The sequence below is a fragment of the Bubalus bubalis genome, chromosome 11 (assembly GCF_019923935.1).
Source record: "Bubalus bubalis isolate 160015118507 breed Murrah chromosome 11, NDDB_SH_1, whole genome shotgun sequence".
In the NCBI taxonomy this organism is placed as follows: domain Eukaryota; kingdom Metazoa; phylum Chordata; class Mammalia; order Artiodactyla; family Bovidae; genus Bubalus; species Bubalus bubalis.
The window spans coordinates 32,825,744-32,852,549 of NC_059167.1; the positions used below are offsets into that span (position 1 = coordinate 32,825,744).

Genomic DNA, 26,806 nt, shown 5'->3' on the forward strand with positions numbered 1-26,806 from the left:
TCCAAGGGCAGAGGTCCATGTCTTACTGTTGTAGCATTTACAGGATCTAAAACTATACACGGTACACAGCCGAGAGTCAATAAATACTGAATGAATCATAGTTTGGGGCTACTAAAATAGTACATGGTGACAAAGTAAACCTAGATGTATTTTAAAAAGTAACACACACACAAAGATAAAAATGAATCCTTTCCTATTCTTAATGCCAGGAACCAACTCTTTCAAATGTTACTTGGTGTTAGTATCTTCATATACAGAGCACATAGCAAAACTAGGCAGACTATAGAAAAAGGACAAACAAAATGATCAAACTATGAGTAAAAACAGACTTGGGACATATAGTCTAAAAAATGTATAAATTCTTACTCAGTCTTCAGGACTATGAAAATACATATATATTTCCTATCTTCACAGGTACTTAGAATGAAACCAGCAACATTCTAGTAAGAGGTAGTTCATTAAAAACAAAGGAAGAAAAACAAAAATAAAAATTAAACAATGACTGAGTATATATTACAAAGAACCCTGCTTTTAGAAAATAAAAAGCACAAAAGATTAAAGACATTATGAATACATGTTTAAACAGCAGCTGCATAAAAATGCATGAGTATCTTTGCATTAAAATGAAGTATCTTTTCCTTAGAAATTCATAAACTATAAAGTTAAGAAAGTGAACATTTCCACATTTTGCCTACCAAATGCTTAACTGTACTACCCAAAATTATCAGTCCAAAAGTAGCATTATTATAACCTGGACACAAACATCAAAACAAAAGGATCTTGAGACACAGACCCATGTAAATATGTGAAATAACTAGAAATGGTAACATTATTCTTTAGATGAAATAATTGATGAAAATAATGAAATTAATGAAGTCTCTGATGCCCAAGACAGATTATGTGAATTATGGAGAGATGCTTTTCCTTTTTTTGAAAACTGAACTATGTAACAAATCTCCAAAATAAAACCGCTTTAGTATATTTTATTGATATAAATATAACTAATTTCATAAGCATCAGCTACCATTCTACCATTACACAAGAGAAACCAGTCAAAATGATTAAATATTAATGTGACAAATAATTACAGAAATGCTTTCACTTCTACTAAAGTCGTCTCTAACAGCATTCTATATACTTTGTACAATTTGCTTCTAATTGATGAGATACTTGAAAAGAAGCAAAGCTGAATTTTAATCAGACTTTCATTTCTCAGTGGAAAATGCTCTCTTCATCAGAGGAGGCTGATTCTTCCCAACATCAAACATCATTTCTAAAGGTGGATTATTAAGAGAACACCAATCAGGTATACGGCCTGTCTGGTTATAATAATCCTTTGAGACTGAACGGCTCCCAAGTATGTCTTGAAGTGCTCCAAAAATAGCTCCTGTGTGGTAAAAAAAAATAAAACATTTATAGCTAAAATGAAAACTTTTACTGGAAAATTTTATGTACACATATATCCACTTCATTATATGACAAGAGAGAATGTGTAAAATTCAGTAAAGCATATTCACAATGTTCAGATTAACTCCAGTTAAGCTGTTCTATATCCTATATTTTGAAAAACAGGGTAAGCCATAACTCTTGTGCTGAAAATAACTTAAATGGCCTAAACTAGATTATAGTGAAAATGACTGTGTTACTATGTTTAAAAGCAGATAGAGTACGGTGGAAATATTTTCAACTCTGTACACAAAATAAATAATAATCTTCGTTTTCTTAGCCAAAACTCTATACGTGGGATGACTTTAATGCCAAGAGAAAATAGATACATAATTCTGAAAATTAATAATGTAAGGAAAAGTAAATGGTCAAAGAAAATTGATTAATTAATTGTTCTATTAACTAAGTAGGCAATTTCTAATAATGAATCATCTATAACCATTAGTAATGTCATTCAGGAACCATTTACTATATAATCATTATTTTAAAAAATGAAATTCTTGGGAATTCCCTGGTGGTCCAGTGGTTAGAACTCTTCACTTCTACTTCTAGGGGTCTGGGTTCAATTCCTGGTCAGGCAAGTAAGATTCTGCAAGCTGCAAGATAAGGCTAGAACAAACAAAATAAAAAAAAAATAAATAAAAAAAATTCTTACCTCCCAGCCATGCTACACAATTAGCCTTTGCAGGTGGAGTATGAATTCGGAATGTCTTGGTGGCAAGCGTTTTTTTATATTTTGGTTTTTCTACCAAATACCTTATTTCTGCAAGTAGTCTGTGAAGGAAACCTGGCAACATAGACGTGCCACCTATGACTACCAAATTCTCTGCTAGCTGCTTCCTGGTGTCTATTGGGCACTGTTAATAAAAAGAAAAAAAAAAAGAATTAACTTTAACTGTATAAATAATGCCTGACTGAATTTAAGAAAATATACAGATTATTAGGTGATCATTTGTATCACAAAAAAGGGTCACAGCAAGGTTTCTTTAACAAGGGATTTTTTCATGTGACAAATACACCACCATGATAATATTAGCATGTACTTAAATAAATCCTTAAAGATTTAAAAGCTAATAGTGTAGAATTTTAAATTCCAGAGGGCATATAGTAGTAATATGGGAGTATTCTCATTTTCAGGGTAGAATGTCTGAGTTGAGCAAAGAACATAATAAGAAATTACTTTTTGTGGAAACCTAATTTTTCAAAGGTACTATTTCCATGATATCCAGAGTCAGCTGTCAAGAGGTAAGATAACATTCTTGGAAACACTGTTTCCACAACAGTTCTCTCTAAGCATCAGGAATGTTAAAGTCCTTCACTGATGTTATGATTTTCAAAAAAGTCCCCAGGTAGAGTGGGAGAAGTAGATAATACCTCCCAAAGTATTTTACAGGAGTTCTATGGCTCCAGTCATTACATAAAAGAGACATATATACCCTGTGGAATGAAAACCTTAATATTACACAAATGTGCATGTGAAGAAACTACTCAGTACATAATAAAAACCTGGTATTGTTATCATGGGAAAGAATGCATGATACATCTACAGCACAAACTACCCTGGGTTTGAAATGCTGTCGGTACCATATCTCAGTCTAAAGTAAAACTCAGTAAAACTTCACATAAAAAATGTAACCAATGGCTAAAATTAAAAATACAGATTTTAAAAATTCTTTATAAAGAACTGTAGTCATAAAAAAGAAACCATTTACAAAATAAAAATACCTGCATAAGGGAATCCAATATTAAAGTGGCAACTGATTTCTCTTCATTATCTTGCTCAAAAAGGATCTCCACAACAGAATCTCTAATGAGATTAAGAACAGTGTTTTGTTGGCATCACGTAACACAACACAGTACAATAGGTCTACAGACGTATTTTTAAGTACCAGTACTATGTGAATGTAGAGTAATGATTAGAACACAAGGTGTCTCCATTTGTAAATGAGAAGAACAACAGTACTTGCCTCACAGGTGTTGCAATAAAGATTCAATGACTTAATAGAACAGTGCCTGCACATATAAGGTATGCCCTAAGAAAAGCTATAACTATCACTATGTATAGATTTCGGGGGCTCCCCTAGGGGCTCAAACAGTAGAGTCTGCCTGCAATGCAGGAGACCCCAGTTCAATCCCTGGGTTCGGAACAGCCCCTGGAGAAGGGATTGGCAACCTATGCCAGTAATCTTGCCTGGAGAATTCCATGGACAGAGGAACCTGGAAGGCTATATAGTCCATGGGGTGGCAAAGAGTTGAACATGACTGAGAAACTGACACACACATGTATAGATTTACATATATTTTGTCCACCTTAAACCTAATAATAAAAAAGGACTGAAAGTCTGTAAAAGTTAATGGAATTCAACAAATAGATCAATAGTGATACAACAGATTTAAAAACAAACCTTACCCCACCCAGCCAAAAGTATTTCTTTGTTGGTAAAAACAATACATGGCAAAGATGGCTAGCTGCCTAATAAAATACTCATTTTCCTGTTCATTCTCAAATTACAAGAACTCTGTTTTTGGTAGCACAAGGAAAATCTTTGTTATGATGTAATATTTCTCTACCTTGATTGTGGTGGTGGTGAATGAGAAACCTACACGTGATAAAATCACAGAACAATATATACACATTGTACCAAAGCGAATTTACTGCTTTTAATATTGTACTATGGTTATATAAGATGTATCCATTGGGAGAAACTTTGAGGAGTTACATAGGACCTATCTATATTACCTTTGCAACTTCCTGTGAATCTATAATTATTAGAAAATTTTAAAAAAGATAAAACTCCATTTTAAGATGGATACAAAGCCCCTCCCCAGTTGAAATACTATATTTAACAGCCTCTCTTGCAGCAGAATGTAGCTAAGCACCAGACAATGAGATGGAGGCAAAAGTGGTAGTGGGGACTGGTAGAAAGTCTCCTTTACAAGGAGAGAAAGCACTTTTCTCTTTCCCTTCCTAGGACTGCATGCTTGGAAAACACATGTAGTAGCTAACACCAGCAACCACCCTGGAACCCAAGAACAAGGGCTATGCCCCCAAAGATGATGGGTGGAAGGAAACTTGGGTCCCTGGTGGCAATTTTTATACCAACCTTGGACTATCTACCTCTGAACTTCTTTTAAGTGAAAGACAAATTCTATCATGTTGAAGCCAGTATTTTCAGGTTTGGATATCTGGTAATCAAACTGAACCCTAACCAATGCAATACAAAACTATATATATATAAATATACATATACTGTTAAAATAAAATTTGGACCACACTATGCATACTACTTTAAAGTTTTTTTGAATCTTTTTCAAAACATAAAATTCTCTTCCTGATATTCAGCATACTTGCTAACTGTCCATCTCATGAATACAGGATACTGAGGCCTAAGCATGCTGAACACTCATTCACTCATAGTTAGCCACCTGCCTCTAGGCCTGCACACTTTTGCTTCTACCAGCTGAGCTGAATACTTACAAAGCATCAGTTTTCTTTTTCCAAATCTTTGTCAGTTAATGTGATATTGAAAAGACATAATTTTACAAGTAGTACTTAAGAAATGAGGGTTTCCCAAGTGGCTCAGTGGTAAAGAATTCACATGCCAATGCAGAGACAAAAGTTCTCTCCTTGGGTCAGGAAGATCCCCTGGAGAAGGAAATAACAACCCACTCCAGTATTCTTGCCTGGGAAATTTCACAGACAGAGGAGCCTAGTGGGCTACAGTCCATGGGGTCACAAAAAGCTGGACACAACTGGGTGACTGAGCACGCACACACTTAAGCAATCAAACAGTAGGGTAGAAAATAAACACTCATTTTCTTCATTTCTTATTCTGGGCTCCAGTAAACAGGAGAAATTTTAAAACAGTAAATTAGTGAAAATAATTTAAATAAGAGGTAAAATGATAAAAAGTTACTATCAAAGAGTATTACATTCTCACTTTTTTGTTTCCCCAATCTACTATATTTAACATCTGTATGTTTATGTAAATCCTTTTTGAATCTCAAACTCTATGCTAATTATCTCAAAATCTTAACAGGATCTTCCATATTTCTGTAATTCTTTTCTGTGCATCTTCTGATCTAGTATTTTACAGATGAAACTTTTATAATACAAATTTCATATAGCTTGGGTATAAACAAAAATTACATTGTTACCAGTATAATTATGTAAGTTCCTGGCAACTTACACTGCATCATCAGATTGAAAAATAAATAATAAAACCGTGAATTACTAACTGGTCCTAAAGATTTAGTACCTTTGGAAGAATGAATTCTTTCTAACTAGACAGTATTTTAAAACAGGAATCAGCAAACTATGGCCTGTAAGTCAAATCCAGTCACTGTCAGTCAGTCAGTCAATTCAGTTGCTCAGTTGTGTCCGACTCTTAGCAACCCCATGATTCGCAGCACGCCAGGCCTCCCTGTCCATCACCAAATCCTGGAATTTAGCCAAACTCATGTCCATCGAGTCAGTGATGCCATCCAGCCATCTCATCCTCTGTCATCCCCTTCTCCTCCTGCCCGCAGTCCCTCCCAGCATCAGGGTCTTTTCCTATGAGTCAGCTCTTCACATGAGGTGGCCAAAGTATTGGAGTTTCAGCTTTAGCATCAGTCCTTCTAATGAACACCCAGGACTGATCTCCTTTAGGATGGACTGGTTGGATCTCCTTGCAGTCCAGGGGACTCTCAAGAGTCTTCTCCAACACCACAGTTCAAAAGCATCAATTCTTCGGCACTCAGCTTTCTTCACAGTCCAACTCTCACATCCATACATGACCACTGGAAAAACCATAGCCTTGAGTAGACGGACCTTTGTTAGCAAAGTAATATCTCTGCTTTTTAATATGCTATCTAGGTTTGTCATAACTTTCCTTCCAAGGAGTAAGCGTCTTTTAATTTCATGGCTGCAGTCACCATCTGCAGTGATTTTGGAGCCCCCAAAAATAAAGTCTGACAGTTTCCATTGTTTCCCCATCTATTTCCCATGAAGTGATGGGACCAGATGCCATGATCTTAGTTTTTTTAATGTTGAGCTTTAAGCCAACTTTTTCACTCTCCTCTTTCACTTTCATCAAGAGGCTCTTTAGTTCTTCTTCCCTTTCAGCCATTAAGGGTGGTGTCATCTGCATATCTGAGGTTATTGATATTTCTCTCGGCAATCTTGACTGCAGCTTGTGCTTCCTCCAGCCCAGCGTTTCTCATGATGTACTCTGCATATAAGTTAAATAAGCAGGGTGACAATATACAGCCTTGATGTACTCCTTTCCCGATTTGGAACCAGTCTGTTTTCCATATCCAGTTCTAACGGTTGCTTCCTGACCTGCATATAGGTTTCTCAAGAGGCAGGTCAGGTGGTCTGGTATTCCCATCTCTTTCAGAACTTTCCACAGTTTATTGTGATCCACACAGTCAAAGGCTTTGGCATGGTCAATAAAGCAGAAATAGATGTTAGAACACTCTTGCTTTTTCCATGATCCAGTGGATGTTGGCAATTTGATCTTTTCCATGATCCAGCGGCTGTTGGCAATTTGATCTCTGGTTCCTCTGCCTTTTCTAAAACCAGTCACTGTATGTTTTTGTAAAAGTTTCACTGGAATCCAAGTCATGCTCACTCATTTACATACTCCCTAGATCTCCTGGAGGAGGAAATGGCAACCCACTCCAGTATTCTTGCCTGGAAAGTAATTAGGAGGAGCCAAGTGGGCTACAGTCCATAGGGTCACACAGAATCGGACGTGACTGAAAACACACACACACACACACACACACACACACACACACGGCTGATTCTGCACTCCAACTGTAGAGCAAAGTATTTGCAAAAGAGACCATATGGCCCACAAAGCCTAAGGTATTTAGCATTTGGTCCTTTATAGAAAAAGTCTGAGGACTTTCCTGGTGGCTCAGTGGTAAAGAACTTGCCTGCCAATGTAGGAGACACCGGTTCAATCCCTGGTCCAGGAAGATCCCATATGCTGCAGGGCAACTAAGCGGATGCACCACAACTACTGAGACTGTGCACTAGAGCTTGGGAGCCACAAATGCCAAGCCTGTGTATCACAACTACTGACGTCCATGCGCCCTAGAACTTGTGCTCTGCAACAAGGGAAGCTACCAGAGTGAGTACACTACAACTAGAGAGTAGCCCTCACACGCTGCAACTAGAGAAAAGCCCGCACAGCAACGAAGACTCAGCACCGTCAGAAATAAATAAAAATATATTTTTTTAAAGTTTGATGAATCCTGTTTTAAAGTATCATACTTTATCCTCCAACTCAAAGAATGGCTAATTCTGAATTACTCTGAAGAACAGAAAAAAAATTTTTTTTAAGTTTTAAAAAGTTGAATAATAAAAATAATGATAAAGTGTGTTAGTCACTCAGTCGCATCCGACTCTTTTGCGATCCCATTGATTGTAGCTGGCCAGGCTCCTCTGTCCATGGGATTTTCCAGGCAAGAATAATGGAGTGAGTTGCCATTTCTTTCTCTAGGGGATCTTCTGATCCAGGAATTGAACCTGGGTCTCCTGCATTGCAGGCAGATGCTTTACCATCTGAGCTACTAGGGAAGCCCCAATGATGAATGATGAAGCTTAATGAAAAACACATAATTAGTAAATTAATAATACTAAAGGCTTTAAAAATATTAAAGCCAAAAATTTATTTTAGTTCATTATTTTGCTTGTAAAAATTAAGGTCTAACCTGATTGATCCAAGGACATGTAAAATCTTCTCTCCATCTAATGGGTAGTCAACATTTGGGGGTGGTGAGGGACGCTGAAATATGAATATCACAAGCATAAGTATACAAAGTGCAACCTGCAAAAAGAATATACATTTCTTTTTCAGCTTACCTCAGTATTCCCATCAATATTAAATTTTGCTGCCTGGATATTTAGTCCACGCTTCAGATCACTAACAAAGCAAGTACGCACTTAAAAGAAAAGGAGACATCATTATGGTTTGTGATTGAGTCAATGTCCCAGTTAAAACCATTCTATTCAAGTAAACATGTTAATCATCTGTTCTTTCCGATTTTATAAACTAACTCTGTCCTTAGTTAGCTTACAATTTATTCACATCTATTCACATCTAAAAAGCTTTCATTCACCACAGAATCATAAGACATGTTCCATGTTCCTGCCACAAAGCCACATTAAAAAAAATCTTGGTTGGTCAGAACACAAAGCTAAATTTTGGCCTTAGCTGCAGTAACACTCTTTAGTTTACGGTTTTTTCTCCCTCTTTGCACACTACATCACCTTCTTTTTTTCACTTTGAACATTTATTCTTTTAAATATTATTTCTGCTGCAAAGTACCTTTTATAATAAGTGGCTTCAAATTATTTTCATAAATAGGTAAGAAATAAAAAATTTTTTCAAGAAGAGACAAAACTGACATTGAGAGCAAGAAATCTAATGATGTGGTACTTACTTACAAAACATGTTCACATAACATCATATTATACAAAATTCTTTACATTTACTAATTCAAAATATACTTGTTAAGAATCTAAAATATGCCAAGGACCTACTGTATAGCACAAGGAACTATATTTGATATCTTGTAATAACCTATAATGGAAAAGATTCTGAAAAAGAAGATGCATAACTGGGGACTTCCCTGGCAATCTAGTGGTTAAAACTCTGTGCTCCCAATGTAGGAGGCACAGGTTTGATCCCTGGTCGGGGAACTAAGATCCCACATACCTCATGGTGTGGCAAAAAGAAAAGAAAAGAAAAAGAATATATATAACTGAATCAGTTTGCTGTTTCCTGAGATACTGTAAGTCAACTATACTTTAATTTTTTTTTTTAAAAAGGAATTTACAATATGCTAATATGTTAGACTCATAGCTAGTGCTCAAGTTACAACTTTAAGTCTTCATTAACTGTTTAAGAAATGTAAATACTCAGATCCTCAACATCTTACATACTTAGCATATGAAGGTGTTCTTCTTTAAGGAAACTAAATTTACTGAATTAAAAATCCGAGAACAGATAAATTACACTTAAGGATTTTAAAATAATTGAAAAAAAACTTAGGTATTATATAAATAACATAATAAGTTTGTGAGAGTAAGTGTACATATTGCATATTTGTTTTTAATATAAATGGGTTCCTACTACACATATTTTCTAGCAACATGCTTTTTCCCGTCATATATTATTGATACCTTTCCAAATCAATACATCTATCTCCTCCTTTTTAAAAGTTATATGGGTCCCACCTGGGGTACCCAATAAATAAATAAAAAGCCATATGGTAATCCTTATGATGAAGGCATCAAATTTCATTCCACATTCCCTCTTGCAGAGGGTGCATATTTTTCAATTTTTATAAATATGCCAGAGTGCCCTCCAAAAAGGTTAGTTTTCAATTCTTACTAATAGCAATATATTAATTTTCCCATAATCTGACCAACACTAAATGTCTGTCTTTCAAATTTTTGCCAATCTGATGTTTGCCTGGCTAATGGAAACTTCTTTTCACAAGTTGGAAGCTATATGGAAAGAAATATTCCAAGAAGTTATCAACTGTTACATTATGGAGAATAGGACTGGAAGAATGGAAGAGAAACTATTCATTTCACTTGAGATATTTCCTCTATTATTTGAGCTTCTGCAAAAAGAATTAAATGACTGAAGTTTTATAATAACTGAAGAGGTTTTAGATAATTATGCCACATAAGTAAGCAATATAATGATGAACAAGATGTATTTTGCAGCCCTAGCTCTCACCTTACCTATTGTGTGACAATGAACAAATCATTTAATACCTCAGGGACCCAGTTGTACCAGAATATCTCCAGGTCCCATTTAATTTTAAAATTTATTATCTAATTCTCTATTAAACATTCTAGAGTATTAATTTTACATGACACTTAATAATGAAGAACATTATAGTTTAACTGATTTACTTTCAGTGAATCAAGATACCAGAAAACTCAATTTAAACATTATCATAAAAATACACTCTAGCAAAGGAGGAATATTAATAATGTATCTTATTAAAGTGAATCTAATATATTTACCCAACTGTAGAATTTCTGAAGTCAGTAAAATGATTTTTTTAACATAATAAAAATGCATTTAAAATACTAAAGGATAAAAAAAACTGCTAAACAACATAAAATCAGTAGTTTCCATAAGCAGTATAATTGTTAATTCATACTGTGAATTAGTGAAAACTACTAATTCCCTAGTAACTCTGTATCTCTATCACTGAGAAGTTTCTTGACATTACATTCTTTACATTACATTCTTTGCATTAAAAGTAATAGTACATTAAAAGTAATGCCAAAAGGGAATTCTCAGGAAGTCCAGTGCTTAGAACTGTGCACTCACTGCCTAGGGCCTGGGTTCAATCCCTGGTCAGGGAACTAAGATCCCACAAGCTGGTGGTGTGGCCAAATTAAAAAAAATAAATAATGCCAAAAGCTTCCACAAATCTGAAGAAAAACCAAAATTTTATATACATTATTCCACAGGATATATGTTAAGTAGTTTTAGGCTACTGCATTATAAATTTAATACATTTTGTATACTTAGAAACATGCCCTCCAAATGAATACTTAATGATGAAAGGAAAAAAAAATAGGAACTTAGTTTACCTTTAATATCCTCCAAGATACCTTCTGGAATTGAACCTAAAACAGAAATTTTATTTACAACTATAGAACTTTAATAAGCAGAAACAGTCTATTAAATTGCACTCACATTTCCATTTTCCATTTCAGCAAACTATTAAAAAGTACTATAATTTTTTTAAAAAGACAAATAGAAAAATCAGGTTTACTTTTAGGGAAGAAACGTCAGCATTCAAAGTCAAGCCAAAGCACAGAAGTTGAAGCCAGATGTACACAAAGTACTAAAGAATGTGACTAATACTCACAAATTTGATTAAAAAAAAAAAAAGACCTTAAAAATATGGCAGAATAAATGGCATTGGATAGGAACTGACCAAGGAAATCTTTTCTACCATAAAAAGATTTGCTGGTTATCTTGTGTTAAAGTACTTACAAGAAATAGTAAGGCTTAAAAATGAGCTACCTACTTTTCTTGTACAAAAAGGGAAGTTTCAAGTTTGCTTATATTTCCTATGATAATGAATGACTGTCAGTGAGTGACATACTAACTTAATACATATTTGTAAAAAGGATCATGCATAGACAATTTTTTTCTTCAAGGTAAATGTGACATTTTAAAAAATGAGTGAGAAAGTACCTATTATATAGATTTCTTTGAAATTTTAGGAAGATTTTAAAAGATAATGTTTGGATGTTATTGTTATGTAATTTTGTTGCCAATAAATCAAGTTTTCCAAGTCAGACTCAAAAATTTAGAATCTTTGAAACTCAGAATTTTTAATCCATTGTTAAATATGTAAAAATAGTCTCATTAATTTCTAAGAACAAATTATTTATGTCAAGGAAGACAGAAATTTATAGCTATAAAAGGAACCATGATTTAGTAAGGGTAACAATGCACTTCTTCCATCTGGAGCTACATATCTTGTCAGTTACTGAAACTGAAAGAATTAACATTAAAAACCACATCTTTAAGATGCTAAGCCATAATCCTTAAAAATTAATAAACTATTTAATCACACTTTTTTTGAAAGGGAGCAAAAAAATTTAACATTAGTAAATATGACTTTGGAATTATTATTTTACCTTTATTATATGGTCCTTTCCAAATTCTTTTGTGTTTCACAGTACAGTAATAATGATATACATAAACTTTATAAATTAGTATAAATATAAGTATGTATTGCAGGTACATATTCAAAATTTTTTTTACTGGTGAGACCAGTGTGTGATCAAAAGTTTGAAGACTCCTAATGTTAAATGTTAAAATTTATCCCATGGAGAATATAAAGATTTCCAAATCAATTTAAACCTGGCTATATATAGATGAGAGAAATGTAACTAGATTATAAAGAATGTACAAATTTAAGAATAAGTGCTAAAAACTGTAACATTTCACATGTGCTAAACTCTCTAGGAAAATTCAAATGAACTCCAACATGTGCCAAAGACATTTGGTAATGTGAGAAAGTTTTCTCTAGGCAACATGGAAGGCAAGCTTGAAAATAAAAGGCTTATTTTAGTTAGGAGTAGATGCTGGCTTTGGGAAGGAGCTTCTCAATCTTAGCGGTTTAATCACAGCCATTTAAACACTGCAAATGAGGCATTCATTGGCTCTGGCTTTGAAAAGTCATATTTAAATTTCAGCTAATTTAGAATAATAAGTATAATATTTTACATATAATTTACTTTTCAACTATACTTTTCAAATCAATGTATTTAGTCTTTGTAAGTTTTAAGTTAGTATATTCATTCTTTTTTGAACAAGGTTCTAAATACTAAATAAAGAGGTCACTTAAGGATACCCAAGTATATGTAGGACTTAGATCTAATCTTTGCCAAAACCATGATAAGAGCTATTTAAAATATATTTGCATTTCTGATCCTAAGTGGAAAGTAAAAGTGTTAGTCACACGGTTTTGTCTAACTCTTTGCAATCCCATGGCCTGTAGCCCGCCAGGCTCCTCTGTCCATGATTCTCCAGGTTAGAATACTGGAATGGATAGCCACTCCCTTCTCCAGGGGAGCTTCGTGACCCAGAACGAAACCTGAGTCTTCTACATTGCAGGCATCAATGAGCCATCAGGGGAGCCTCCCTTCTAAGTGAATCCTTCAGCAAACAGTGATATGATTTAATTCCTCAACTACTGGGAATATATGGCTAACTATGACAGAGTCAAGAAATTTTCTAGATTCAAGGAATCTAGAAAAATGGTACTGATGAACTTATTTGCATGGCAGCAACGGAGAGGCAGACATAGAGAACAGACTTGTAGATGCAGCAGTGGAAGGAGAGGGTAGGGGAAACTGAGAAGCAGCACTGATACATACACATCACCAAATGTAAAACAGCCAGTGGGAATGTGCTGTATGGCACAGGGAGCTCAAACCCAGTACTGTGACAACCTAGAGGGGAGGGGTGGGATGGGGGTAGGAGAAAGGTTCAACAGAGAGGGGAAATATGTATATTTATGGCTGATTCATGTTGATGTATGGCAGAAACCAAGATAGCACTGTAAAGCAAATATCCTTCAATTAAAGATTTAAAGAAAAGAGAAAGTGTCTAAGAACACATAGTTCAGAATTTTAAGGAAATGTTAAGGTCAATTTTAATGAAGACTTTTATTAAAAATATCTTGGGGGACTTCCCTGGTATCCAGTGGTTAAGACTCTGTGCTTTCACTACAGGGGGATGGGTTCGTGTCCTTGGTTGGGGAACTAAGATCCCGCATGCCATGAACCAAAAAGAAAAAAATCTTAGGATGCTACATTAAACTACACTAAAAAGGTAACAAAGTTTATCTGGAATGGATAAATAATAATCTGATCTACAGAATAAAGAATGCTATTATCTTAACTATCTAAAGACAACAGGAAACAATACATGTAAGGATAAAAGTCCTAACAACCTGCCCTTCTCCTTCCAACATTTATTCAACATCCAGGCACTTGAAAAATAAACAAGACAGGGATTCTCAAAGTCTACTAACAGAAAAAGTTAAAATGTACTATAATTAATACTGCTGAGGGTGTAACAGAGAGGGGAATAATTTATTCTGCTTAGGGAAATGAGGAAGGCTTCACAATTTAAATGACCTTTCTCTCAAAGAAAGAGATCAAAAACTCAAATAGGTAAAGAAAAACATTGCAGGTAAAGAAACAGTATAAATGAAGGCATGGGGTTATGGAAGAACAACGGTGCCAGGACTATAGCCTGGAAGAGGTAAGAAATTTACTACAGCTGAAATAAGGGGCAAAGGGTTGAGTTTAGTAGTTAAAGCTAAAGCTAAGTTAAAGTTAAAACGTAGAATAAAGTTGGATTGTAAAGAAACATGTGTATCAAACTGATAATTTGGATTTTAACCTGTGGGGACCAGCAAAAATTCTCAAGCAAAAGCATGTTATCAAATTAATTCTGTGAAAGTTATTCCTGGCAAGAGTATGAAATAGACTAAATGGGTCCAAAGAGTAGGCTCCAAGAAAGAAGCAATGAAGACATAGTTTACAATGTCTTTGATTTCAAATGTTCTGTGTTATGGAGGACAGAAAAAAAAAGAGACAAAAAATAGATTTCTGAGGAAGAATTCAAAGGATTGATACACTAGTTCTAAAATGTGAGCTCAGGAAGAAATAATACAACAATGATTTGTTAAAATGAATTTAGGGGAAGAGATAATGTGTTTACTTTTAGAAGCCTTAAGTTTGAGATGCCTAGAGGCATATGTAGTTTCTATCTAAAATGAGCTGAAAATATGAAATTTAGAAGAAGGGCCAGGCTCAGTGATACAGTTAAGAATCAAAAGCATACAGATGTAGCTGAAGTTATGGGAACACATGAGATCACGTTTAAAAAGCCAGTAGAAGAAAAAAAGGAACAAAAAACGGATCCCTAGAAGAACATCAGCAGGGAAAGAAAGAGCAGAGCAAACTAGGAAGGAATAGTTGGAGAACTAAAAGAAAACCACAAAGTAGAAGAAAAGTCCTAAAAGCTGAGGGAAGAGATAGTATCAGGAGTATATGACGATCCAGATGCAAACTAGTACATATAGAATGGATAAATAACAAGGTCCTACTGTATGGTACAGGAAACTATATTCAGTATCTTGTGATAAACTATATGAAAAAAGATAGATATATATATGTATAACTGAGTCACTTTGCTACACAGCAGAAATTAATATAACATTGTAAATCTATACTTCAATAAAAATTTTTTTTTAAAAGAGAGTATGTGATAATCCATGATGTCAAAAGTTCTGGAAAGAATGATTAAAATTTAACTACTAGATCTGGTGATTAACAATAGCTCAATAATGACCTTATAATTGGAGCCAGGACATCAGAGTGATGTGAGAAAATGAGAGTAAGTATGCAATGTAGGGGGAAAAAAATGAGTTGAATGTAAACCACTCTTAAATAGATTAAAATGATTTTACCCATCACAGATGGAAGGCTCTGTTCTTTAGCAGCACCTGTGTCAACAGTACATTGTTCCAACAGTTGAGTTTCCAACTCCCTGAAGAAGAAAAAAAAGTTACTGTAATTAAAATATTGCAATTGATCTCCTTTTCCTATTTAATACTTTCACTTCATAACAGAATATGATGCTTTAAATAACAGTGGTTTTACCCTTAAAAGATGAACATACTCAAGGTTAATAAAGTGAAGTCACTCAGTCGTGTCCAGCTCTTTGCGACCCCATGGACTGTAGCCTACCAGGCTCCTCCGTCCATGGGATTTTCCAGGCAAGAGTATTGGAGTGGGTTGCCATTTCCTTCTCCAGGGGATCTTCCTGACCCAGGGATCGAACCCAGGTCTCCCACATTGTAGGCAGACGCTTTTACCATCTGAGCCACCAGGGAAGTAAAGAATGGAATAAATAACGATGAATGTCCACATTACAAGTCTTCTATTGATCACTGTCAAAAAAGTAGCATCTTTGTTTTGTTGTTGTTACTTTTTGTTTGTTTTTTATTTCTTTAACATCTGCTTTTTTGGTACAGGTTAAGCAATGTGCTAAATGCCAAGAAACTTACTTGTGAAGAGCTTTTCCTCCTAAGGGGAGTGCTCCCCAACAATTTAGTACTGGGATTCCTTCATATATCTATAAGGTAGTCAAGGATATTACTATTTGAGGAGGTAAAAATGTGTTTCCCTCACCTCTGCACTATTATTCTATATCAGCTTGGCCGGCTAAATTCTTTAAGGAGTTACAGAAAAATCAGTCTTTTTTTCTTCTCCAAAGTAAATAGCTAAACATATACATACAAATACATGGTAAACAACACACACAGAGAACTCATCTGTTAGAGCTTGGGTGTCCAATAAAGTAGTCACTGTCCACATGTGGCTGGTCTGAACTAAGATACACTATAAGAATAAATTCCACAACAAATTTAGAAAACTGAGTAATAAAAAAAAAAACCTGCAAAATATCCCATTATAATTTATGTTAATTATATATTTAAATGATAATATTTTAAATATATTGGACTAAATACACTACTAATTTCATCTCCTTCATTTGTATTTGTAAACTTTGTAGCTCTTAGAAAAATTTTAAATTACATGTCTCACACTGTATTTCTATTAGAGCTGAGAGAACAGTGAACAATATTGTACTATGGATTTGCTACCTTATTTTACATGTTTTTCCTGATGTTTTATAAAGTACATTATTTATGAAAAGCAAAAAGTCTATGGGTAGGAACACTGGCTTTGAAAACTAACATGGGTTTGTATCTTGGCTGGACACTTCTATTAACTTGGGTCAGCCACCTATCTTAACTTTCAGCTTCTCATTTATATAATAATACTTTTTGTTATGAGACTTACACACAAAATACTTTCTATTTTAAAAAGCTATTGCCTATTTCATTTCCTGAGCAGCTAATGATCCTTGATTTCCTTCCCATGATTATTTCTTCTAACAAACACACATATAGATCTTAAAATTCCAAGAGTTTTGCACTTACGCACTTCAAATTCCTTTTCAAATGTAGCAAATATCTACTCTAACATTTATACGAAATATTTATACCTATACTCTACTTAAATTCATTTAATGACTGGGAATGGACCAGTTTATAGTCAGTAATTTCGTTTTGTAACAGCTGAAATTACTATGGAGTTCTTCCCTATGGCAAATGATACAAAAACTATAGCACTTACTGTGCAAGTTATGTGCCAGGTTCTATACTAACTATTTTACACATATTATCTCACTCTAGTCACACAATACCCCTATGAGGTGCAATTATTATAATTCCCATTTCACAGATGAGGAAACCTGGGCCAAGGGGAGAGTAAGCTACTTGCCCAACATCATACAACTAGAAAGCTTAGCTGAGACTTAAACTTATGTATTTGATTCCAAACCCCAAACTCATAAACCCTATGTCATACTGTCCCCATGATAGCCTCAGGAAATTGAGAGGAAAAAAAAGGAATTTACTTTTCGACAGTGAGCCCTTCAGTTATTTGAAGGCAGATCTCATGTTGTCATTAAGTTTTAATTTTTCTTGATTTAACTTTCTCATTTGTTTCCAATTACTCTTCATATGACTTATCTTAAAACTTGACTATCCTATCCAACTTCTTTGATCCTAAGTCTGATCTCTGAAGTATATACTGGGATCAAGCCATAATGACAATTTCTACAGAAAGTACATTTAAATTTCAAAATCCTGTGAATTTTTTCCACATATATCATATTTGTACATGATAATCCAAAACAGCTTGATCCAACAAAAACAATTTGTAATAAGCCTAACTATTTCAAACTAGAGTAAAAACTGCAAAATTAGCTGGTTTACAAAAAAGATACAGGTAACACCAGGCTCTCCCTATATCCACAATCTAGGACCATGGCAGAGTTTATCCCAAGTGTAAGAAGAGCCATTAGATGACTTGGAGCAAGCAAGACAGACGGAACCTAGAAAACAACAAAACCAGAATGAAAGTCAGTAGTTGAAGGTGTTTCCTTTACATTTCAAATATATTTGAAAAAATTCATAATTATGATACTTATTCAACCATTTTATAGCACCTAATAAAGAATTAACTGATTTACTTGAATTCACACATAATCAAAATATACTGTAATACACAAAAACATTCTTTAAGTTCTGTAAGTTGTTTCATTTTGAAATGACAATTATAATGCATTTGTATTAACTCAGTTCTTTCTCTTTTGGAAGAAAAACTGAAAATAATAAAGAGATGGTCCAGAAACATACATTCAAAGAAAATGCTCAATTTAAAAAATAAAGAGATGTTTTTATCATCATTTTTTTTTTTTTTTTTTTGCTCAGCCTGTGCACACGGGTTGTGTGAACAGGTTGTGTGGTGAAGCACTAACTGATTTAATTTTAGTAATTTTTTTTCTTGATTTCTTTTTTTTTAATTTATTTATTCATTTCAGTCGGAGGCTAATTATTTTACAATACTGCAGTGGTTTTTGCCACACACTGACATATATCAGCCATGGGTGCACATGTGTTCCCCATCCTATTTCTGTTTCTATCTATACCAGATAAGAACACTAACATAAACACAACTCAAATGATGGTAAAGACATCTCTTTATTTTTTAAATTTAGCATTTTCTTTGAAGGTATGTTTCTGGACCATCCCTTTATTGTTTTCAGTTTTTCTTCCAAAAGAGAAAGAACTGAGTTAATACAAATGCTTTATAAGTGTCATTTCAAAATGAAACAACTTATAGAACTCAAAGAATGTTTTTGTGTATTACAGTATATTTTGATTATGTGTGAATTCAAGTAAATCAGTTAATTCTTTATTTAGTGCTATAAAATGGTTGAAATAGAAACAGAGAAAAAGAATTCTTAACTGTCCTTACTCACAAAGTTTATAATATGAATTATATTTTTTAAATGTTATAATATAGTAGTTAAAAACAAAAGTGAAGAACTACAAAAATCCTTAGTTCTAAGTGACACTTTTCAGTGAAAATCCTGCCAAATCTAACACCCTAAATATCAGATAAATATTCAATCAAAATATGGAAGTCCATCATAACCAAATAGCAAACAAAATAATGGATATATTTCCCTTGCCTAAGTACAGCAGGTATTCTGGTAATATACTAGATAAGAACACTAACATAAACAAAACTCAAAAGTAAGTTCCAGTAAAAATACAGAAAATCATCTATTTAATTTAGATAACAGATGAAGTAACTTCATACTATGTTTTGCATTCTCTCTACTGCAAACCAAATTTAAGTATAGGAGGGTATGTATAGGGTATAGGGTATGTATAGCGTATGTACAGTTAAGTATAGGAGATAGGAGGGTATGTAACCTGTTTCTCTTTATCTGTCCTACTAAATTATAACTTAGAAAAATTAACTGCCCTTATCTCATAAATAAATTGTGATTTTTGATATATTTTGTATTCAGCAGAATGTATGAAAATTACATTTATATGTGCTGAGTTTCATATATATTGTACACATTTTATACACTCTTGCAAAAAAAACTTTAAATTTGCAAGGCAAAGATTTTTAAAATGTGAGTCATTCCTGGCATTGTTCACTTACTCTATGGGAGACATTATTTGAATACTTCATTTACTAGGAATTTAAAGCCTATGAAATGAAAATGTAAGAGCTGGAAAATTTAGAAGAGTCAGCATACCTAAAAAATGAAAACTAGAGAGACCTGGAAGAAAAATATCATAAACTTCACCAAAGAAGTTTTCATTTCAGGAGAAAAAAAAAAAAAAAACCCAAAACTTAAAACCTGTAGTAAAATAAGAGAAAGAGCAATAAATAGGAACCTTCAATTATCCAATTATCTACATATTAGATAAAATGCTAATTATGCATATAATAACTATACAAAGAAAACAGATGGTCAGTTTATTTTGTCATCCAATTCCTCTTTTCAACGAAGGAAACAAAATGAGGACCTTTTAGTTTAAGGTTTGAGTACCTACTAAAAACAACATAAAAAACAGGTACCTCAAAATACTTGAAAAGAACACGAGTGAGTGTCTCTCTGAAGTGGGAAGGACATAATACAGACTCGATAACCACAACTCTGCGGTCTCTGGGATTCACCAATAGATGCCTGAAAAGTGATAGTTTTTAACAATTTTAAAAGTTTGTATTTTTTTACATAATGCAATTTGTTAAGGTTAAAGAAACTGTACCAACTTCACTTAAGAAGCTTTATAACAAAAAGATACCTTCATTTTATGATCCATGAAAGAGAATGTTTATCGCTATAAATCGTTATAAAATTTTTTATTCAATCTTTAAAGGTTATTTTCCATTTGCAGTTATTACAAAATATTGGCTATACTCCCTATGTTGTACAGTATAGCCTTGAGCCTATCATACACCCAAAAGTTTGTGCCTCCAACTCCCCTACCCCTATGTTGCCCCACTGATAACCTTTAGTTTGTTCTCTGTGTCTGTGAGTCTGCTTCTTTTTTGTTATATTCACTGCTGCTGCTGCTGCTAAGTCGCCTGAGTCATGTCCGACTCTGTGTGACCCCATAGACGGCAGCCCACCAGGCTCCCCCGTCCCTGGGATTCTCCAGGCAAGAACACTGGAGTGGGTTTCCATTTCCTTCTCCAGTTATATTCACTGGTTTGTTGTATTTTTTAGATTCCACAAAGAAGTGATAACATACATTTGTCTTTCTGTCTGACTTTTTTCACTTTGCATGTGTTAGTCACTCAGTCATGTCCAACTCTATGTGACCCCAAGCACCGCAGCCCCCTAGGCTCCTCGGTCCATGGAATTCTCCAGGCAAGAATACTGCATGGGCAGCCATTACCTTCTCCAGGGGATCTTCTTGACTCAAGGATCAAACCCAGGTTTCCTGCATTGCAGGCAGATTCTTTACTGTCTGAGCCACCAGGGAAGCCCTCACTTGGCATTATGCCATTAAAATCCATCCATATTGCTACAAATAGCAAAATTTCATTCTTTTTTATGGCTGAGAAGTATTCCATTGTATATATCAATATATATGCCACAGAAAGACAACATTTTTGATCTCTTATGCCACGTACTGTGTCAGGAAATTTACATATATTAATTCATTTATCTCAGAAAACAAAAACTAAACCCTATTATGAATATTAACTTGAGTAATTAAAAGGATGTGTTCTTTTTTTAAGCTACAAAAGTAGTATACACTCACAAGACTCCAAATATTATAGAAGTTTATAACTTGGAAAGTACAAAAATACCTTATACCTCTTCTAACCAGAAACTATTACCAATAGTAGTTCATATATTTTCATTATTGTGTGTTGTTGTCATTTAGTTGCTAAGTCGTGTCTGACCCTCGCAACTCCATGATCTGTAGCCCTCCAGGATCTTCTATCCATGGGATTTCCGAGGCAAGAATACTGGAGTGGGTTGCCGTTTCCTTCTCCATCATTACTGTGTATGTATATGTATATATTTTAACAGAAATATTCATCCCATAGATGCTGTTCTACAAGATTTTAATTAACAGAATATCTAAGACATTACTGTATCAGTACATAAGGATATAAAACGTTTTAGACAATACAGTGTTTCACGATATGGATGTATTAATACAGTTATTAAATTATCCAATCCCCTTTACTAATGGACATAGTATTTCCTTATGCTTGCCAGTTTTCTAGTCTTCAAACATGCTTTTGAAAAGATTGAAAATGAAAAAGTTAAAATGGCAATTGGAAATTAACCTTTTCTTTCACATTAGAAATAATATGACCAAATATCACTATTATGGGCACTAGGAAAAGCTGGGGGAAGGGGGGCAAGGAAAACACAATTGCATTTTACCTGAAATACAGTATATGGATGAATTCCTTTAGGTAGGAATATAGTTCTTCTGTATTGATGTTATATTGTACAACTCTGATAGGCTATAAAAAATTTAAATGATTTATTAATTTACAGTAATAAAATAATCTCAAATTAAACATGTTTATTTATTTTACAAATGGATTTTCTGATAATAAATCAAAAGCAATTTGTATTTAGAATAGATGTAAATATTAAAAATAGATTAATCACTTAAATTAGAAATCTTTAAGAACCGGCATGTCCAAGATGACAAAACATTTTGGTTTACAGAATAAGTCTGTACACACAGTGAGTAAAGACCAGTGCTCATTACATTTTTCATCTGACATTATTTTGGCATTATCAGTAAAAAGCACCATCAACTAAAAAGCATCAAAGGCTTCATCCAATACTCCAGACTTGGTTCAGTTTCTGTTAAATTAGTCCCAAAACACTGACATTTGTCCTCTTGTAGTACCACTCCACTTGATACAGTCTCTTTTAGTTGATACAGGGACAGTCCCAAAGTAAATCAGCTCATAAATATGTGTGGTAAAATAAAAACATGCACCATTACCACTAAAGCAAACACTCCCAAACCAGGGTGCTGCTGCTGCTGCTGCTAAGTCACCACTAATACATCACAAGGGCTCTCCATTCACTGCATCCTGCTCCAACTTGCACTTTTATGAAAACAAATATGCTCATACTTGTTAAATAAGGAAATAATGTCTATATAATAAGGAAGGCTGTACAGTTCATATTAGGCAAGAGGAGCTGAAATGATAATAACCTTCATCAAGGTAAAGGAAGTCATCAACTCAGTGGTCACAGAAATGGGCATTCTTGCAGATTTATTTTTAAAAAGTTTAAATGATCCAGTGTACCAGGGGCTACCATACCAGAGTGAACCCTTTCAAGACCTTTTACTGGGCTGCATTTCTTTCTGGTCCCACCTTAACAATAGCTCAAGCGGCTCAGAGCTCACTTCTGCACCTTCATTGTCTCAATACCCACCAACCAACAGTTTCAACTATTCATCTTATTTTAAATATCCCCAAGAGAGCCTTCAGCTCAGTTGTATCTTAAAGTTGTTCCAATTTTTTCCTGAGGTATTAATTTTTGTTTTTGCTAGGGCTCAGATTACAAAGTTACATGGGTTTTAAGTTATCTGCTCCAACCCTATTTTTCCCCAAAACCTGTCTTTGTTTGCAATCAAGGAGAGGTTTTTCAGGAATGCAAATAGTGAGTTACGGTAGAAATATCTGTATTTGATTTTAACAAGCAAATTTTATGGCATGCAAAATTATTCTTTCTATTGTTCTACAACTCCTAATCTGCAAAATTAACTCTGGCAAGAAAGTTTCTTTTAAAAAATGTGTTTTTCACAGGTCCTTTGAATTACAGATAAAGAAATGAGAATCTGGCTCATATTTTTGAACAGGATAATAAAATGATTCTATAATTACATTACAAGGCTCATGCAATTATTTTACTAAGTTTAAAAACTTTCTCTTAATGTTATAGAATTACATTTATATCCAAGTTGTATAGAAAAAGCAAATCTATAGAGACAGAAACAACATCCATGGTGGGGTAGAAGTGATGATCAACTATAAACAGGCATTAGCAATCTTATTAGAATGACAAAAATGTTCTAAAACTGAACTGTGGTAATGGCTGCATAACTTGATATATTTACCAAAAATCACCGAACTGCATGCTTAAAGTAGGTAAATTTTGTGATATGCAAAATTAAACCTAAATAATCAAAAAAGTTTTCTTGGGTTATACTCTAAGCTATACATTTAGCACTGTTCTAATCAATCTTATTTAAAGTCATATTTAAAAATATTATACAGAACAGCATTTATTTTGCTAATTTGTTTAAAAAAAAAATACCTTAGGCATGCCAGATTTTTTTATCACACTGGGAATTATACATCTTGGACCAGTTTCTCCAGCAAATCCACATCTGCAAATAAAATAGAAAACTGATATACATTCAACTATTATAACATTCTTTCCATATATTTGTCACAGAAACAAGGTTTTGTGTCTTTTTTTCAAAGCAGTGGTCACAAAAACATCTAGAAACATCTCTGATGTATTCAAAGGGGAAAAAAAACTAAGGAAAAGTTAATATCACCTATTGTCGTGTCCTACTCTTTGCAACCCCATGGACATCCATGGAATTCTCTAAGCCAGAATACTGGAGTGGGTAGCTTTTCCCTTCTCCAGGGGACTTTCCCAACTCAGGATCGAGCCCAGGTCTCCTGTATTGCAGGTGGATTCTTTACCAGTTGAGCCAAACGAGAAGACCTAGAACACTGGAGCAGGTAGCCTATCCCTTCTCCAGCGGACCTTCCCCACCGAGGAATCAAACCGGGGCCTCCTGCATTGCAGGCAGATTCTTTACCAACTGAGCTATCAGGGAAGCCCATTCATAAGTAAACTAAAGGTAAAAAAAATAAAATCACTTTGAATTAGTACTAGTGAAATAAACCAGTGTATTATTTTACGGTAGCATTAACTATTCAGTTTTTAATTTTATTTGAATTTTAGGTAACACATCTCTACAGCCATGAGTCTGTACTCCAGTTTCTGATTTCATTCCTATAGTTCATGTCACTCATAATTCCATCATTCTAATATTATTTAGTTTCCATACTGAAGTTTCCTTTGGTCTATTTTTAAAACTATGCATATCTGACATAATTATAATCACACTGTTCATATAACATGAGTTCATAAAATAAGCTTCTGCCCAAACTATTAGTTTTCACTGCCATCATTTTTTAAATTGCATAAAATATTTTCCTTTCTTGATTATTTAAGTATTTGCATTTCTGTTTCCCATAAAACAAAACTTTGCTAAAAATGCTGTTAAAAACGATTACCATGTAAGTTCAGTCTCAATATTATCTCTTTTTGTCCTGTCTGGTTTTCAGTACTCATCTCCTCCTATTCCCAAATAGCTTTCTCCATCTTCTTTTAGCTACACCCCCAGGTTTACCTGTTTCAGTGCTCCTCAAACTCCAGGATGTAACCCACTGGCTGGATGCATAAACCCATCTCATCACCTTCCTGTTGTCTTTGTCAATAACCACCCTCCTATATACTAGCATTCCACTTCTCATTTCCTCAATATATGTAAAGTAATTATCTTTGGGTGTCAGCGTCAAGGTACTTGCTATGCTATTAAAACAAACCTTTAAAATAAATTTAACAATGCATAGAACAGTAAGAGAATATCATGAACCAAGAACTATGTTTAATCCAATTATGGAGCACCTGATGTCCAATTCTTTTCGTTTTTTTTTGGCCACGCTTGGTAGCTTATGGGATCTTAGTTTCCCAACCAGAGATTCAACCCAGGCCCTTAGCAGTGAAAGCACCAAGAACTAACCACTGGACCGCCAGGGACTTTCCTCCAATTTCTTAAACAGGCTCTTCTGACCACTTGTTCAACAAATAGTTATTAAACACACACTGTATGTCAGGCACTATTCAGGGATATACAAAATTTTTTCAAACAGTTTCCATTATATATATGCAATTCTGGCTGTCATGTTCCTTTTTTCTTGAGACCAGTGCAAGGGTTCTAAATCTGGAGTCCATAGACCACTGCGAGGGTCCACCAAGCCCTGAAATTGTGTGCAAGTATTTTAAGGTTTGTGCATTTTTGGCTTTCTTTCGGTCATCAATAGGATTTATGTCATCCAAAAGGTTGAGAATCACTAATCTAGTGTTTACAAGTTGCCTTTTAAAATATGGGAAATTTCTTAATCTAAAAGCTGTGGGGGCGGGGCGGGGGCAAGAGAGGATCTCTAGTGTCTACAGGGTTTCGGATCGTTACGCATTCAGTCTTCCTAATTCGACGTCCCACTCTTGGGAAGCAAGATACATTTGAATTTCCAGCACCAATAGCATCTCCGTTCAATAAATGTTTAATAATGAAGGCCGTCATCAAGCATTACAGTTCGGCTGCCACCTTTCTAAGGAGATAAAACTAGGATAAGCGGGCCCTAGGTCATCGCTGTCATCCCCTGCATAGGTGACCTCAAAGGGTCCGTTCAGTTTGGGGGTGAGGACAGGGGCGGCAGTGAAGGCCATTCTCTCGAAGCCTCTTGGGCCTCTCTAGGAATCAGAACCAGACCGCCCAACGGATCCCCGGGATTCGCATCGCCCACGGTTCAGGTAACAGGGGCCGGCATTTGCGGAGGTCCCAGGGGCGAAGTGGAGGCCTAAACAGCCGCCCCCGAGACTGCGATGAGGACCGGGGCTGGGGCTGGGGCTGGGCCTGGGGCTCGGCTACCCGCCCTCCCTTCCGGACGCAGTCACTCACTTGGTAAAAGCTTCTCCCAGATCTATCACGACCGCCGTTTTCTCCCCGCCGCTTCCCAGGCCCTCGTACAGCGGCATGGTAGCAAACTGGCCGGTAAATACCCGGAGACCTATCGACCCCGGGAGCCGACAGAGCTCGGCGCTCGGGGGGCGGGGCCGGGGGACGGCGAGCGGGCGGCGGCGCCGGCGCCGGCGGGGACCTCGCGTGGGCGCGGCGCACGGGGTCCGGGCTGTCCCTGGCTGTGCCTCATTCCACGTCGGTCCTGAACCCTCGCAGGCGCCCGCGTCCTGGGCACTAGGGAGCTACGAGTGCACGCGGCCGCTGTTCTGGATACAGGTTGGGTCGAGGGTGGAAAACACCGAGGGCCGAGGCGATCAGGCGCGCCGGGCGCCCCTAGCTGGGGCGGAGCCAAGCCCGGGTCCTTCTCTCCGGACCGCCCCTTGGGGTAAGGGTCTTAGGAGAGCTTTTGTGGCTTAGGTGTCAGAACGTATCCACTGCCGAGCTCTCTTAGAGAAGACAAGACCCCAGAAGCTTTGATTCGTGCCGTCTTGGGACGAAATTGCTGTGCCACGTGTTTTGCCTATCATTTATTCTTCGCAAG

The 26,806-nt window shown here is 35.3% G+C and overlaps 1 protein-coding gene across 1 annotated transcript; it reads right to left on the reverse strand.

The window, feature by feature from the left end:
- Positions 1-967: 967 nt before the first annotated feature.
- ACTR10 (actin related protein 10) lies at positions 968-26,387 on the reverse strand. The gene is made up of 13 exons (XM_006069751.4): positions 26,206-26,387; positions 23,760-23,832; positions 21,855-21,937; positions 20,024-20,132; positions 17,865-17,972; positions 16,075-16,142; positions 15,475-15,554; positions 11,063-11,098; positions 8,303-8,382; positions 8,152-8,225; positions 3,172-3,253; positions 2,102-2,303; positions 968-1,387 (listed from the first exon to the last, which is right to left on the reverse strand). Exons 1-13 carry the CDS (start codon positions 26,280-26,282, stop codon positions 1,206-1,208), a joined length of 1,254 nt encoding a protein of 417 aa, XP_006069813.1. The 5' UTR covers positions 26,283-26,387; the 3' UTR covers positions 968-1,205.
- Between the last annotated feature and the right edge of the window lie 419 nt (positions 26,388-26,806).